We start from the raw sequence: 17,567 nt of genomic DNA, 5'->3' as shown, positions 1-17,567 counted from the left end.
TGGGACCACTGTGCTCTGCCTGGGGCCCCATATGCTGCCTGGGGCCCCTGTGCTCTGCCTGGGGCCCCATATGCTGCCTGGGGCCCCTGTGCTCTGCCTGGGACCACTGTGCTCTGCCTGGGGCCCCATATGCTGCCTGGGGCCCCTGTGCTCTGCCTGGGGCCCCTGTGCTCTGCCTGGGGCCCCATATGCTGCCTGGGGCCCCTGTGCTCTGCCTGGGGCCCCATATGCTGCCTGGGGCGCCTGTGCTCTGCCTGTGCTCTGCCTGGGGCCCCATGTTCTGCCTGGGGCCCCTGTGCTCTGCCTGGGGCCCCTGTGCTCTGCCTGGGGCCCCATATGCTGCCTGGGGCCCCTGTGCTCTGCCTGGGGCCCCTGTGCTCTGCCTGGGGCCCCATGTTCTGCCTGGGGCCACTGTGCTCTGCCTGGGGCCCCATAGGCTGCCTGGGGCCCCTGTGCTCTGCCTGGGACCACTGTGCTCTGCCTGGGGCCCCATATGCTGCCTGGGGCCCCTGTGCTCTGCCTGGGGCCACTCAGCTCTGCCTGGGGCCCCATATGCTGCCTGGGGCCCCTGTGCTCTGCCTGGGGCCCCATATGCTGCCTGGGGCCCCTGTGCTCTGCCTGGGGCCCCATAGGCTGCCTGGGGCCCCTGTGCTCTACCTGGGACCACTGTGCTCTGCCTGGGGCCCCATATGCTGCCTGGGGCCCCTGTGCTCTACCTGGGGCCACTGTGCTCTGCCTGGGGCCCCATATGCTGCCTGGGGCCCCTGTGCTCTGCCTGGGTGTAGGACACTGGTGACGTCACTTATCTCCGGACATTAGCTCCGGACATTAGCTCCGGACATTAGCTCCGAACATTATCTCCGAACATTAGCTCCGGAGAAAGCCACGGAAGTTGGCACAAATTGCAGGAAGTAGTATTCTAGGCAATTAATCTCCGGACATTAGCTCAGGACATTAGCTCCGGACATTAGCTCCGAACATTATCTCCGAACATTAGCTCCGGAGAAAGCCACGGAAGTTGGCACAAATTGCAGGAAGTAGTATTCTAGGCAATTATATATTAGAAGTTTGGGCACCCCTATTAATCTTAAGCTTAATGTTTTACAAAAATTGTTTTTTTTGCAACAGCTATTTCAGTTTCATATATCTAATAACTGTTGGACACAGTAATGTTTCTGCCTTGAAATGAGGTTTATTGTACTAACAGAAAATGAGCAATCTGCATTCAAACAAAATTTGACAGGTGCATAAGTATGGGCACCCTTATCATTTTCTTGTTTTAAATACTCCTACCTACTTTTTACTGACTTACTAAAGCACTTTTTTTTGTTTTGTAACCTCATTGAGCTTCGAACTTCATAGCCAGGTGAAAGCAATCACGAGAAAAGCTACTTAAAGTGGCCACTTGCAAGTTGTTCTCCTGTTTGAATCTCTTCTGAAGAGTGGCATCATGGGCTCCTCAAAACAACTGTAAAATGATCTGAAAACAAAGATTATTCAACATAGTTGTTCAGGGGAAGGATACAAAAACCTGTCTAAGAGATTTAACCTGTCAATTTCCACTGTGAGGAACATAGTAAGGAAATGGAAGAACACAGGTACAGTTCTTGTTAAGGCCAGAAGTGGCAGGCCAAGAAAAACATCAGAAAGGCAGAGAAGAAGAATGGTGAGATCAGTCAAGGACAATCCTCAGACCACCTACAGAGAGCTGCAGCATCAACTTGCTGCAGATGGTGTCACTGTGCATCGGTCAACTATACAACGCACTTTGCACAAGGAGAAGCTGTATGGGAGAGTGATGCGAAAGAAGCCATTTCTGCAAGCACGCCACAAACAGAGTCGGCTGAGGTATGCAAAAGCACATTTGGAGAAGCCAATTTACTTTTGGAAGAAGGTTCTGTGGACTGATGAAACCAAGATTGAGTTGTTTGGTCATACAAAAAGGCATTATGCATGGCGGCAAAAAATCACAGCATTCCAAGAAAAACACTTGCTACCCACAGTAAAATTTGGTGGAGGTTCCATCATGCTTTGGGGCTGTGTGGCCAATGCCGGCACCGGGAATCTTGTTAAAGTTGAGGGACGCATGGATTCCTCTCAGTATCAGCAGATTCTTAACAATAATGTTCATGAATCAGTGACAAAGTTGAAGTTACGCAGGGGATGGATCTTTCAGCAAGACAATGATCCAAAACACCGCTCCAAATCTACTCAGGCATTCATGCAGAGGAACAATTACACTGTTCTGGAATGGCCATCCCAGTCCCCAGACCTGAATATCATTGAACATCTGTGGGATCATTTGAAGAGGGCTGTCCATGCTCGGCGACCATCAAACTTAACTGAACTGGAATTGTTTTGTAAAGAGGAATGGTCAAAAATACCTTCATCCAGGATCCAGGAACTCATTAAAAGCTACAGGAAGCGACTAGAGGCTGTTATTTTTGCAAAAGGAGGATCTACTAAATATTAATGTCACTTTTCTGGTGAGGTGCCCATACTTATGCACCTGTCAAATTTTGTTTGAATGCAGATTGCACATTTTCTGTTAGTACAATAAACCTCATTTCAAGGCAGAAACATTACTGTGTCCAACAGTTATTAGATATATGAAACTGAAATAGCTGTTGCAAAAAAATCTATTTTTATAAAACATTAAGCTTAAGATTAATAGTGGTGCCCAAACTTTTCCATATAACTGTATATATATATCATGCATACACGTAGACACACATTCATACAAATACAGTAATATATATATACTAGCTATTGAACCCGTTCTACGCCCGGGTGGCGAGCATTTATATTGGTATATGGTCTCCATCCTGGTATGTGCTGCTCCCATCTTGCTCCCCTATCCTGTCATATGCTGCTCCATCCTGCGCCCCCATCCTGTCATGTGCTGCTCTATCCTGTGCCCCATCCTGTCATGTGCTCCCATCCTGCGCCCCCATCCTGTCATGTGCTGCTCCCATCCTGCACCCCCATCCTGTCATGTGTGCGCCCCCATTCTGTCATGTGCTGCACCCATCCTGCGCCCCCATCCTGTCATGTGCTGTTCCATCCTGTGTCCCCATCCTGTCATGTGCTCCCATCCTGCGCCCCCATCCTGTCATGTGCTCCCATCCTGCACCCCCATCCTGTTATGTGTGCGCCCCCATTCTTATATGTGCTGCTCCCATCGTGCTGTGCTGAGTGCGGGCGGCTGTGCGTAGCTGTGCTGAGTGCGGGCGGCTGTGCGTGGCTGTGCTGAGTGCGGGTGGCTGTGCTGAGTGCGGGCGGCTGTGCGTGGCTGTGCTGAGTGTGGACGGCTGTGCGTGGCTGTGCTGAGTGCGGGCGGCTGTGTGTGGCTGTGCTGAGTGCGGGCAGCTGTGCGTGGCTGTGCTGAGTGCTGGCGCGGCTGTGCGTGGCTGTGCTGAGTGCGGGCGGCTGTGCTGAGTGCGGGCGGCTGTGCATGGCTGTGCTGAGTGCGGGCGGCTGTGCGTGGCTGTGCTGAGTGCGGGTGGCTGTGCGTGGCTGTGCTGAGTGCGGGCGGCTGTGCGTGGCTGTGCTGAGTGCGGGCGGCTGTGCGTGGCTGTGCTGAGTGCGGGCGTCTGTGCGTGGCTGTGCTGAGTGTGGGCGGCTGTGCGTGGCTGTGCTGAGTGCGGGCGTCTGTGCGTGGCTGTGCTGAGTGCGGGCGGCTGTGCATGGCTGTGCTGAGTGCGGGCGCGGCTGTGCGTGGCTGTGCTGAGTGTGGGCGGCTGTGCGTGGCTGTGCTGAGTGTGGGCGGCTGTGCCTGGCTGTGCTGAGTGTGGGCGGCTGTGCGTGGCTGTGCTGAGTGTGGGCGGCTGTGCTGAGTGTGGGCGGCTGTGCGTGGCTGTGCTGAGTGCGGGCGGCTGTGCGTGGCTGTGCTGAGTGCGGGCGGCTGTGCTGAGTGCGGGCGTGGCTGTGCGTGTCAGTGCTGAGTGCGGGCGGCTGTGTGTGGCTGTGCTGAGTGCAGGCGTGGCTGTGCGTGGCTGTGCTGAGTGCGGGCGGCTGTGCTGAGTGCGGGCGTGGCTGTGCGTGTCAGTGCTGAGTGCGGGCGTGGCTGTGCGTGTCAGTGCTGAGTGCGGGCGTGGCTGTGCTGAGTGCGGGCGGCTGTACTTACTGCTTGAGTGCGGTGCTGGCTATAATGGATACAGCACCCCTGCAGCCAGCACAGCGAGGGCTGACTCCGCCCACTCGCGTCACTGGTCACATGCTGGTGGTGACATCATCGAAGGTCCTGGAGCTCCGCTGGGCTCTACAGCTACCCTGACTGGAGCTGCAGAGCACGGAGCCCCTGTAGCCGGTATATTAGGGGGGATACAGGTGTGTGTGGAGTCCCCATGGCCGCTATATTATGGGGGATACGCGGGTGTGTGGAGCCCCCATGGGCGGTATATTGGGGGGGATAAGTAAGTTCGGCTGCGTCACTCTGGTCCAGACTGCGCAGGCGCGGTGCGTCGCACTTGCGCAGTCTATAAAGGCTTCGGACAGAGTGACGCTCCCACCGTTATATTATAGATATATATATACAGTTAGGTCCATATATATTTGGACAGAGACAACATTTTTCTAATTTTGGTTATGGACATTACCACAATGAATTTTAAACAAAACAATTCAGATGCAGTTGAAGTTCAGACTTTCAGCTTTCATTTGAGGGTATCCACATTAATATTGGATGAAGGGTTAAGGAGTTTCAGCTACTTAACATGTGCCACCCTGTTTTTAAAGGGACCAAAAGTAATTGGACAGATTCAATAATTTTAAATGAAATGTTCATTTTTAATACTTGGTTGAAAACCCTTGGCTGGCAATGACTGCCTGAAGTCTTGAACTCATGGACATCACCAGACGATGTGTTTCCTCCTTTTTGATGCTCTGCCAGGCCTTCACTGCGGTGGTTTTCAGTTGCTGTTTGTTTGTGGCCTTTCTGTCTGAAGTTTAGTCTTTAACAAGTGAAATGCATGCTCAATTGGGTTGAGATCAGGTGACTGACTTGGCCATTCAAGAATATTCCACTTCTTTGCTTTAATAGACTCCTGGGTTGCTTTGGCTTTATGTTTTGGGTCATTGTCCATCTGTAGTATGAAACGACGACCAATCAGTTTGGCTGCATTTGGCTGGATCTGAGCACACAGTATGTCTCGGAATACCTCAGAATTAATTCGGCTGCTTCTGTCCTGTGTCACATCATCAATAAACACTAGTGACCCAGTGCCACTGGCAGCCATGCATGCCCAAGCCATCACACTGCCTCCGCTGTGTTTTACATATGATGTGGTATGCTTTGGATCATGAGCTGTACCACACCTTTGCCATACTTTTCTCTTGCCATCATTCTGGTAGAGGTTGATCTTTGTTTCATCTGTCCAAAGAATGTTCTTCCAGAACTGTGCTGGCTTTTTTAGATGTTTTTTAGCAAAGTCCAGTCTAGCCTTTTTATTCTTGACACTTATGAGTGGCTTGCACCGTGCAGTGAACCCTCTGTATTTACTTTCATGCAGTCTTCTCTTTATGGTAGATTTGGATATTGATACGCCGACCTCCGGAAGAGTGTTGGTCACTTGGTTGGCTGTTGTGAAGGGGTTTCTCTTCACCATGGAGATTATTCTGCGATCATCCACCACTGTTGTCTTCCGTGGGCGCCCAGGTCTTTTTGCATTGATGAGTTCACCAGTGCTTTCTTTCTTTCTCAGGATGTACCAAACTGTAGATTTTGCCTCTACTAATATTGAAGCAATTTCTCGGATGGGTTTTTTCTGTTTTCGCAGCTTAAGGATGGTTTGCTTCACCTGCATGGAGAGCTCCTTTGACCGCATGTTTACTTCACAGCAAAACATTCCAAATGCAAGCACCACACCTCAAATCAGCTCCAGGCCTTTTATCTGCTTAATTAAGAATGACATAACAAAGGGATTGCCCACACCTGTCCATGAAATAGCCTTGGAGTCAATTGTCCAATTACTTTTTGTCCCTTTAAAAACAGGGTGGCACATGTTAAGTAGCTGAAACTCCTAAACCCTTCATCCAATTTTAATGTGGATACCCTCAAATGAAAGCTGAAAGTCTGAACTTCAACTGCATCTGAATTGTTTTGTTTAAAATTCATTGTGGTAATGTCTATAACCAAAATTAGAAAAATGTTGTCTCTGTCCAAATATATATGGACCTAACTGTATATACATATATATGCACAATATTTAATATAAAATATATATATATATATATATATATATATATATATATATATATATATTCATGCCGTATTCATTTATATATACAGCTTACTGTGACTGTAAGCTTGCTTTACCCCCTTTCTACTTATGGGCAATTTTTATTTTTGTACTTTAAATTTTGCAATCCGCTTGATTTGACTTAAGTAAAAAATAAGTTCATAAATAAGGTGTGTGTGTGTGTATAATGTGTGTGTATACATATAAAAATGTAACTCTGTGATCATATTCCTGGGCAACATATTTTAACACTGCATAAAGAGAAAGCTCATGTCCACTGTGCATCTGGTTAATCTTTTTTCCATCCTTGTCTTTTAGGTATAACTTTACTTTAAGGTGTATGGACATTGCATGTGATGCCTATAATCATTTCCGAAACTGCTTGAACAATTTTGAAAAGATCAGCGATGGGAAGCTGAAGTGGACAGCGACCGAAATCAAACCCGTCTTTCCACAATTCTTCTGCTATGAGCGACAGCACTTGGTAGGTTGATTTTGTTCCAGCACTCTATGTGCACACAGTACGTGTATACAGTCTTTGCATTGGCCATACAGGACCGATTAAACTCTTAATAAATAAAGGACACAGACACAAATTTTAATGGATGAAAAATGGCCGTGAGTTTTATTTTGGGTTACATCAATTAAATAAATCTCAAACTTTCAATAAATAATCCAATAAATAATCATTAAACTTTACCAATGACCAATCCGCCCCAAACAAGGGGCGATTTTCCTTCAAATAAACTCACGACAAAAGAATTGAAAAAGAAAAGGGAGGGGGGTGGGGAAAAACCTTCCTTGCTTCAGAGAAATAACCGTTGGTTCTGACAGAAAAAAACACCTCAGCACGGCCTTATATAGCACAAGAGCCTGCTAAAAATAAATCCACCAATCATGGCCCGTAGAAACGGCGCCAAACAAACCGGCTGGAGCCAGTTAAACCATTACAAACAAAGGCTATAAATATTAACCCTTTGTTTCCCATTCTTTGAGGAAATAAAAGAGTGCATTTTGATTAAACAACAGAATTAAAACTTAACGGCCCGTATAGCCATGAGAACCCCCTTTATCTTATTTCATGTACGGGGGGGGGGGGGGGGGGGCTGACATTGTCTCCTATATGTAATGGTGATAAAAGCAATTATTGTTTTATTCCTTCCCTTAGCTTCCATCTAGTGAGCTAGGTAGTATAGTATACTGCATATTTTTCCAATCCCGAATCAAAAACACAGCCAGTTTTGTTGCGTTTTATTCCTTTTTTATTATCCCTTTGCACTTTGGAAACCATAACTGAAAAAAGTAAAGCAATGGATGAATTATATTTTATAATAGCAAAGGATATTAATTTCCCTCATTATATCTATATCTTATATGTATATATTGCACCGGCCTTTGTTTAGTGGTTGTGCTGCCCCAATTGAAAAGCGTCCTCTTGTTATACCTGTGTGCAGTTTCTCTCTGCTCATGCTCTCCTGTCTGTCAAAGTTCTCTACCCTCTTCCCGTAATCCTCCAGAAAGTAAGTGAGACACCCATTGTCTAGCACTTTGGAGTAAATTTTCAGAGGTGAGACAACATAATGTGATTTTCAGATTGCCTGTTATCTTTCATATGAGATCAATTTGCTTAAAAAGTACAATGGCCATTTTTTACTGCCATCTGTAAACCTAAGTCTAGCATAGTCGGACAGGACTACCTCGACTGTACTTGGGTTCTAATTGAATCAGAGTCACCATGGTTTTCAGATTAGCAAAATACCATGTGCGCCAAATTAGGGGCTGTTAAATGCAATCTGAAATTATTTTTGTTATACCATCTATGGAGATTATACCATTAGGCTTCCACAGCATTTCTGGTATTTTTTAATTTTTCACATTTCAAAGCCATAACTTTTGCATTTTTTTTGTTTACAGATCTCTATGAGGTCTTGATTTTTCGCATAATGAACTGAATCTTTTATTGGTACCATTTGGAAATTCTGGAATAGGTTTTCATGTTTTTTTCCGGTGTCTTCACCATATGGAATAAATAGTGTAGTTTTATTGTACTGGTCATCACTGATATGGCGATACACGATTATGTGCATTTATCTTGGACATTTTGAATTTTATTACATTAGATTGAATTTTCATAATTAGCATATTACCCAGAGGAGCATTGCGGCTTTAAGTCTCCTCATCTCAGCATGCTTAGCATGTCGATCTCCGCAAGGAGAAATGACACTTCGTGGATAACGGTCTGACGCCTCTCACACAACCAAACCAGATCTCCACTTTGCACTAACGAGGGGCAGTACCCCGAAACACAGTGTCTGCAAATTGAGATTCTGGTTTGGCTATTATCCTAAGTCATGTGACAAGGCTCGTCAAAGGGTCAACATTAACTTGTAGGATTGCTACCTTCCAATAGGTGGCATTAGAGTTCTAGCTCTCTTCCTCTCTGAAGAGACAATTTGCATAATTAGTCCCGCAGGGAAATTTGAAAATGTATTAGGGTAAGTTCACACTGGGCATTTTTGCTGCAGCAAAGCCTGACTTCCTGTCAGTAAAGAAGCTGCGCCAAAATGCATGTTTTTTGTTGTTGCAGTTTTGGTGCCTTTTTTCATGCATTTTTGGGGCTATTTTGTGTCTCTGTGCATGCTGCTAAAGTTGAGTGCCCACAGAGGAAAAAAAAACTACTTTCTTTGGAACCATACCTCTAGATCCTTTGAAAAGCCGGCAATTCAGCAGCCGCATACAGTAAAATCACAGCAAGACTCAACAGGATAGAATAGATACACTATATACACATAGAATAGATAGATATATAGATGTCAGTGACCTATAGAATTAGTACAGTGTGTGCAGCTTACTGTACATGTATTTAATGATTAAAATTATTTTTCTGAAAAAAATGTCGTGGGCCGACGGACTGATGTTTATAGCCTGGAAAGGGGGTAATACCCATGGAGTTTCCAAGGCTATTAACTAGTGTTGAGCGATACCGTCCGATACTTGAAAGTATCGGTATCGGAAAGTATCGGCCGATACCGTCACAGTATCGGAATCCAATCCGATACCGATACCCGATACCAATACAAGTCAATGGGACTCATGTATCGGACGGTATCCCTGATGGTTCCCAGGGTCTGAAGGAGAGGAAACTCTCCTTCAGGCCCTGGGAACCATATAAATGTGTAAAAGAAAGAATTAAAATAAAAAATATTGCTATACTCACCTGTCCGACGCAGCCGGGACTTCAGCGAGGGAACCGGCAGCGTTGTTTGTTTAAAAATCGCGCTATTACTTGGTTACGTGAATTCCCGGCTTGTGATTGGTCAGGTCGGCCATGTTGCTGGGACGCGGACCAATCACAGCAAGCCGTGACGAAATTACGTCACGGCTTGCTGTGATTGGTCCGCGTCCCGGCAATATGGCCGCCCTGACCAATCACAAGCCGGGACGTCACGGGAGGCTGGACACGCGCTCATTTTAAAATGGGCGCGTGTCCAGCCTCCCGTGACGTCACGGCTTGTGATTGGTTGCGCCGCGATCAACCAATCACAAGCCGGGAGGCTGGACGCGCTCATTTTGAAATGGGCGCGTGTCCAGCCTCCCGGCTTGTGATTGGTTGACCGCGACGCAACCAATCACAAGCCGTGACGTCACGGGAGGCTGGACACGCGCCCTTTTTAAAATGAGCGCGTTTCCAGCCTCCCGTGACGTCACGGCTTGTGATTGGTTAATGGCGGCCATGTTGCCGGGACGCGGACCAATCACAGCAAGCCGTGACGTATTTTCGTCACGGCTTGCTGTGATTGGTCCGCGGCCCGGCAACATGGCCGCCCTGACCAATCACAAGCCGGGACTTCGCGTAACCAAGTAAAAGCGGGAATTTTAAACAAACAACGCTGCCGGTTCCTGCGCTGAGGTCCCGGCTGCGTCGGACAGGTGAGTATAGCGATATTTTTTATTTTAATTCTCTCTTTTACACATTTTAACAATGTTAAAATGTGTAAAAGAGAGAATTAAAATAAAATGTTGTTCCGATACCCGATACCCGATACCACAAGAGTATCGGAATCCCGGTATCGGAATTCCGATACAGCAAGTATCGGCCGATACCCGATACTTGCAGCATCGGAATGCTCAACACTACTATTAACATCAATTCACAGCTGTATACTTAGCCTTTACTGGCTATTAAAATGGAGACCCCTTTAAAAATGATGTGGGAGTCCCCCTATGATTAAGAACCAGCAAAAGGCTATGCAGACAGCTGTGGGCTGATATTAATAGCCTAGGAAGGGGTCATGGATATTGGTCCCACCAGGCTGAAAACATCACCTCTCAGCCGCCCCAGAAAAAGGCGAATCTATAAGATGTGCCAATTCTGGCACTTAGCCTCGGTCTTCCCAATTGCCCTGTAGTGGTGGCAGGTGGGGTAATAGTTGGGGGTTCGATGTCACCTTTGTATTGTCAGGTGACATCAAGCCCAGCGGTTAGTAATGGAGAAGCGCATATAAGATGCCCCCATTACTAACCCCATAGTCATATTATATAAAAACACACACACACAGAATAAAGTTTTGTTTTTTTTTAATTGAAAGAATGACACAGACTCCTTTAATAAATCTTGATTATACCAAACTTCCAGTGACACCATTGTCCCCTGCATGAGAATTAAAATAAAAAACAATATCCCTCACCTCTCTCTGTCATTCTATCCCACGCTGTAATCTATGTCTGGGGGATAAACCGTTTTCAACCTGAACGGTGCCAAGATGCGACCATCCAGGCTGAGAACCACTGGGAAATAAGCTGCTACTAGCGCAGCATCAGTGACTAGCGGTGACGTCATCGAGGTTACTGCCAGTCACTGAGGCTGCGTTCCCAGCTGAACTGCAGTGACCTTGGTGAGATGTCCGCTAGTCGCACGGTGCAGAGGCGAGTTCACCGGGAGAATTTCACTGCTGTGAATTTGAACTGCGGTGAACTCTTTTCTGCACTATGTGATTTTCTCACGATGCTAGCAGACATCTCACCAAGGTCATTGCAGCCTCAGTGACCGGAGGTAACCTCGATGACATCACAGCAGCTCATTCATTAGTGGTTCTCAGCCTGGACTCTTGCATCTTGGCATGTTCAGGTTGAAAACTATTTATCACCAGACATGGATAACGGCGTGGAACAGAATGACAGACAGGTGAGGGATATGGTTGTTTTTTATTTTTGTTTTATTACAGGAGACAATGGATTCAGTGGAACTAGGCATTGGGTGAGTATAACTGTGTTTGTTATTTTTAAATAAAAAAAAGTAAAAGGTTTTTTTGTTTTTTTTTCATATAAAGGACTTTATTCTGGCTGTGTCTTTATATACCATATAACTATAAGATAAGTAATAGATAGGTGTCTTATAGTCGCCTCTCAATTAGTAATCCGTGGGCTTGATGTCGCCTGACAATACAAAGGTGACATCAAACCACAAATATGAACCCCACTTGCCACCGCTACAGGGCAAGTGGGAAGAGCTGGGCAAAGTGCTAAGCTAAGGCTATGTGCACACGTTTAGGATTTTCCATGTTTTTTTCGATTTTTTTTTTTTTTTCAGCCGTTTTCTGCGGGAAAATCGCTTAAAAAAACGCATACATAAGCATCCCATCATTTTTAATGTATTCTGCAATTTTTGTGCAAGTGATGCGTCTTTTTCCGCAAAAAAAACGCATTGCGGTAAAAAACGCAGCATTTTCATTAATTTTGCAGATTTTTTGTGATTTTCCAGCTATTTAATGCATAAACACATGCGGATTTCCTGCAGAAAAAGTCCGGTTTTGTTCAGGAAAATTCTTCAGAAAATCCTGACATGTGCACATAGCCAAATAGATGTACCTTTTCTGAGCAGCTGAGAATACAAGTGCAGCGCCCCAGAGTCCTGGTCGTTGCAGTACTGTGGCTCCGCCACTATGGGGAGCTACGGTGCGTCCGATGGCACTGAAGGAGTTCATCTGATCAGGTATCACAGACACCAATACATTTCACAGCTGGGCCTCCGGGGGGAGCTAAGGGTGCTATTCATTAGGCCACTCCCCACCATAGTGGGTAAACTGGGGGTCAGGCAGGAAGTTAGATCAGAAAGCTGACTGGGTTGGAACCAGGCAACACCTTGTGGCAGAGGGTGTTGTAGGGGAAGATACAGTAGGGTCTCTGTCAGGGGTGGGATCCTGACAGAGGCTTGGCATTGGAAAGAACGTAACGGGTCCGCGCCAGCTCCGGGAAGCGGCGGGGCCCAAGAAAGGACTAGAAGCGAGATAGATTGTGCTGAGTGAGAAACGAGATCAAGCAATAGGAGAATACCAGTAGGGGTCGTGCTGTAAGACTGGAGCAACACCCTACTGAGGCGCACTACCGGTGGCCGGAACGCCGAGGGAGTATCATAACATTCAGCTTCAAGCAATACTCTAAACAGCGGCAGGACAGTCAGTCTAAGGCGGGCTGTCTCACACAAATCACCTATGAAGTCTTGGGGGGCACCTTGTGGAGAGGGGCGACTCTAGGGTCCCGGAAGAGCTCCGAGCCTACCCGTCAAACGGGTGCCGTCCCAACCAGAACATCAGGGAGGGACGGAGGATTAGAAGAACATCATTTAATCGAGTTGTGAGGGAACTTAAGAAACAGACACAACGGTTGTGGTGACTTTCCGTAAGCACAGCAGGGAAGGACCGCAACACATAGCGCTAGAAGGAAGGCACCGATTTCCACCTGTGAAGAGAACTCTGGAGGTGCCATTGGACCGGCCGGACTTGCGCAGCCTGGTGAACCGTATTCTGGACTGTGGACTCAGAGATCTTCAGTAAAGAGGTAAAGAGACTGCAACCTGGTGTCCTCGTTATTTACTGCACCGCACCACCACTACCAACATCCACACCTATCATTCACTGTGCGCCCCACGGCAGGGTCACGGACCGGGGCCTAGCCGCCGTGACAACCCCAGAAGCAGAGACCCGTAGGCCCGGTACCGGGTACCCCTCGGCCCTGCGGCGGTGGGGGCGCTACACAAGCCCCCAGCTGTTTTTTTTTTTTTTTTTATTTAAATAATTAAAAAATATGGCGTGGGGACCCCTCTGCTCTTGATAACCAGCCTTGCTGACAGCTGAGGATTGAAGCCGCCATCTGTGATTTTTGCCTGGCTGGGTGAGTTTTGCCTAGCTGCTTAAATGGGTTGGTTTCCCTATTTTTTATAATTATTTATTTACAGCACAGGAGCCGGCTAATGAATACTCCCATCAGCTGCTCCCGCTCTCGCTGTTATTAGCCGCAGCAGGTGTCGGCTGATGGAAGCAGTAATCCCCTCAGCTGACACCAGTGACCGGAGGTAAACTTTTTCTCCAGTCACAGCTGCTTGCTCACGCTGTCTTTTGACAGCGTGGCAACTGCTGCTGTTTGACCGGCGGGGTGATTTAACTGCCTATCAGAAGCAGTGTTTTCCGCGGTCTCATGCACATGGCAGCATGGCAAACACTATGTGTTCGGGCGTCTGGATGACAGGCTGCTTGGTTGCATCGTGCAATCTGCGATCTATATGTAGCAGGGATGAGTGTGAGGTCACATCTTGCTGTCCTTGACTATTCTGCAGCAAATACGCTGAAAAAAGTCAACCTGCATTTTTGCAGCGTTTTTACACCATCCATTCAAGTCAATGGATGAAAAACGCTGCAAAAATGCTGAAAAAACACTGAAAGTGACATTCTCTATGTAAAAAAAATGCTGAAATGCACAAAATCCTGATGACTAAAAAGCAATTGTGTGTGCATGAGATTTCTGAAATCTCATGGGCTTTGCTGGTATTGTAAAAAGCAGCAGAAAATTAGCATAAAAAACTCAGCAAAAACGCTCAGTGTGAACATAGCCTTAATCTGATTTTCTAAATAATACAATGCAATACTTGCATAGTGCATTGCATTATCCAGCCTGTCTGTGTTATACAGTCAGCCGACAAGATGGTACTATTAGGCTTTGATTTATGGCAGACTAGGAGGCAAAGATTAGACCTCTAGTTACTGGAGCAACAAATGGCTCTTCACAATGGTGTTGGGGAACTGAGGGAGTAATCTCCTTCTATCATTAGCAAAAGCAGCATGTAAAAAGATGAACTGTGGCATGTAAGGGGTGATTGAGCTGTCTGTTAAGGCTGAGTTACACATAATGATATCGTTAACGATATCGTTCCAACGTCACGCTTTTGGTGACGTAGCAACGATCCCGCTAACGATCTCGTTATGTGTGACAGCGACCAACGATCAAGCCCCTTCTGGGAGATCGTTGATCGATGGGAATGATCAGGACCTTTTTTTGGTCGCTGATCACCCTCTGTCATCGCTGGATCGGCGTGTGTGACGCCGATCCAGCGATGTGTTCACTTATAACCAGGGTAAATGCAGCGCCCCAGAGTCCTGGTCGTTGCAGTACTGTGGCTCCGCCGCTGAGGGGAGCTATGGCACGTCTGATGGCACTGAAGGAGTTCATCTGACCAGGTATCACAGACACCAATTTCACAGCCGGGCCTCCAGGGGGAGCTAAGGGTTCTATTCACTAGGCCACTCCCCACCATTGTGGGTAAACTGGGGGTCAGGCAGGAAGTTAGATCAGAAAGCTGACTGGGTTGGAACCAGGCAACACCTTAAGGCAGAGGGTGTTGTGGGGGAAAATACAGTAGGGTCTCTGTCAGGGGTGGGATCCTGACAGAGGCTTGGCAACTTGAACGAACGTAACGGGATCGTGCCTGCTCAGCATAGCGGCGGTGCCCAAGGAAGGATTAGAAGCGAGATAGATTGTGCTGAGTGAGAAACGAGATCACGCAAAAGGAGAAATACCAGTAGGAGTCGTGCTGTAAGACTGAGGCAACATCCTACTGAGGCGCACTATCGGTGGCCGGAACGCCGAGGGAGTATCATAACATTCAGCTTCAAGCAATACTCCAAACAGCGGCAGGACAGTCAGTCTAAGGTGGGCTGTCTAACTTAAATCACCTATGCAGTCTTGGGGGGCAACTTGTGGAGAGGGGCGACTCTAGGGTCCCGGAAGAGCTCCGAGCCTACCCGTCAAACGGGTGCCGTCCCAACCAGAACACCAGGGAGGGACGGAGGATTAGCAGAACATCATCTAATCGAGTTGTGAAGGAACTTAAGAAACAGACACAACAGTTGTGGGGACTTTCTGTAAGCACAGCAGGGAAGGACCACAACACATAGCGCAAGCAGGAAGGCACAGATTTCCACCTGTGAAGAGAACTCTGGAGGTGCCATTGGACCGGCCGGACTTGCGCAGCCTGGTGAACCGTATTCTGGACTGAGGACCCAGAGATCTTCAGTAAAGAGGTAAAGAGACTGCAACCTGGTGTCCTCGTTATTTACCGCGACCTGCACCCCACAACTGCACCGTTATCACCACCATTCACATCTTTCCTTACTTATTTACTGTGCGCCCCACGGCAGGGTCACGGACCGGGGCCTAGCCACCATGACAACCCCAGAGCAGAGACTCAGAGGCCCGGTACCGGGTACCTGTCGGCCCTGCGGCGGTGGGGGCGCTGCAAACTTGGCGTCACGAACAGGATCTACTTAAGCCTGAGGAATCAGGTCATGTGTGCTTTGGAACTGTGAATTGTTGTGTTTGGACTGTACTTTATTGCAAGGACTGTGCTGCGCCATTTGCCGCCAAAAATCCGCCGCCATTACAGCGCAGGAAGAGAAGAGGGGCGTGGAGTAGGCGTAGACAAGCTGGTGAGCGCGAAGGGTAATGGCCGCCCAGTCTAAATATTTCTGCACCGTGAGGACGTGTCCGTCAGCAGCATAGATCCGCCTCCTGATCCTTAATGGGGGGCGGAGACCGAGAAAACAACACCGCCCACGAAGGAGAGAGCGGGAAAAAGACCAGGAAGCGACCCACGTGGAGGACGCCATGGCCAGCAGCTCCGAACCCGAAAGTGGGGTTGAAGCAGACGTCTCCCCCAACTACCCGGATGAGCACCGCAGCCAATTCTCCGTGGATAGCACTGGTTTTCTGCGGACTGAGATGGAGGGTTTAATCGATCAACTCCTCCAGCTGAGCGTGAAGGCCCGGGCTCCGCACCAGGTGGCGCCGGGAGAAGGCCTCCTGACACTAGAGTTGCTACCGGAGTTCTCGCCGACGGAGCCAGCGGGACCCGTCGTGGAGGTGGAGCCTACGCCGGCTGGTGAGTCCACCAACCCTGTCTTGCCGGAGGAAGATTTGTTAGTGGGCCCCGTTGCAGCACCCCCTCTCCCTGGGACCCATAGACTCCAACGCCTGTTACCGTGGGAGGAGGCCACGGGCATGGAACACCGCATGAGAGCCCCGATCGCACCCACTCCCCTGCTGTGTGAGGTCCGCGCGGAGCGCACAGTGTGCCGCTGGGTGAATCCCGGATCCAATCTTATGGGGTTCCCCGGGGTGAAGACCCAGGAGGGAGAGATGGTACAGGCCCTAAGCTGGGAAGAATATCAGGTCCAGCTAGAGCAGCAGTGGAGGGAGAGAGAAAAGGAGCACCAGGCTGGGCTGGAGACCCACCATCAAAAAGATTTGGCGGTCAAGGACCGGGCCCGCAAGGACCCCACCACTCACCAGGCCCCGCGCAGGCAGGGCATTGTAGTTGACTTTAAGCTCCGTGGAGGCTGGGGCTTCATTAAAGAGCCGGGGTTATACGCAGAGGTCTTTGTCAACCGCTGGGATGTCGAGTCCCATCTCAGAGAGGGCCACCCTGACCGGGACCTCTACCCAGGGGACAGTGTTATCTACACCAGGCACCTTGGAGAGAAGGGGTGGTTCGCTTTAAACGTTTACAAGAGGAAGCCGACGGAATCCCCGACCAAGGTGCCAGCAAAACCGTCCCCTGTGGCTAAGGTGCCGCCTTGTGGTCGGCCCACGACCACCACCCAGACCACCGTGGTCACCCCCACCTGTACAATCATAAAGACCACGACCTGCAGTATTAATACCACCACCGCTGTGGTGGCCAAGGAGGCGCTTCCTCAGGTGACCGGTGTTCCTGCTGTGCCAGAGCGGAAGACGATGGGGACGCAGACCCCCAGATGGGACAACACTCCCCCTTATGCAGTACCAGGTGGTGCGCAGTATCCTGCGGGGTTGCCTCCACCGGTGCTGCCGCCTGCGTGGTTCCAGTAAGAAAGATACTGCAAAATATGTAAATAGTTTCCAAACTGTTTGTTTGATTCCTGATTTTGCTGAAACCCGTCCAGGGTTAACTCTAAAAGGGATCCTTTTGTTGACCCGGGATCCCTACTGTTTTGTTTGATTTTTCTAAAGTTTTGCACA

At 48.5% G+C, this 17,567-nt stretch overlaps 1 protein-coding gene across 3 annotated transcripts in view; it reads left to right on the top strand.

Moving 5' to 3' along the window:
- Positions 1-17,567, top strand: part of METTL22 (methyltransferase 22, Kin17 lysine) — a 256,306-nt gene that overhangs the window by 214,470 nt on the left and 24,269 nt on the right. For all 3 annotated transcript variants that reach the window (XM_077275255.1, XM_077275254.1, XM_077275253.1), the window contains one exon: positions 6,558-6,723. In XM_077275255.1, the coding sequence (XP_077131370.1) occupies positions 6,558-6,723 (166 nt within the window). The remainder of the gene's footprint in view (positions 1-6,557; positions 6,724-17,567) is intronic.

The sequence above is a fragment of the Ranitomeya variabilis genome, chromosome 7, assembly GCF_051348905.1.
Source record: "Ranitomeya variabilis isolate aRanVar5 chromosome 7, aRanVar5.hap1, whole genome shotgun sequence".
Classification (NCBI taxonomy): Eukaryota; Metazoa; Chordata; class Amphibia; order Anura; family Dendrobatidae; genus Ranitomeya; species Ranitomeya variabilis.
This window is presented reverse-complemented; position numbering and strand designations above follow the sequence as displayed.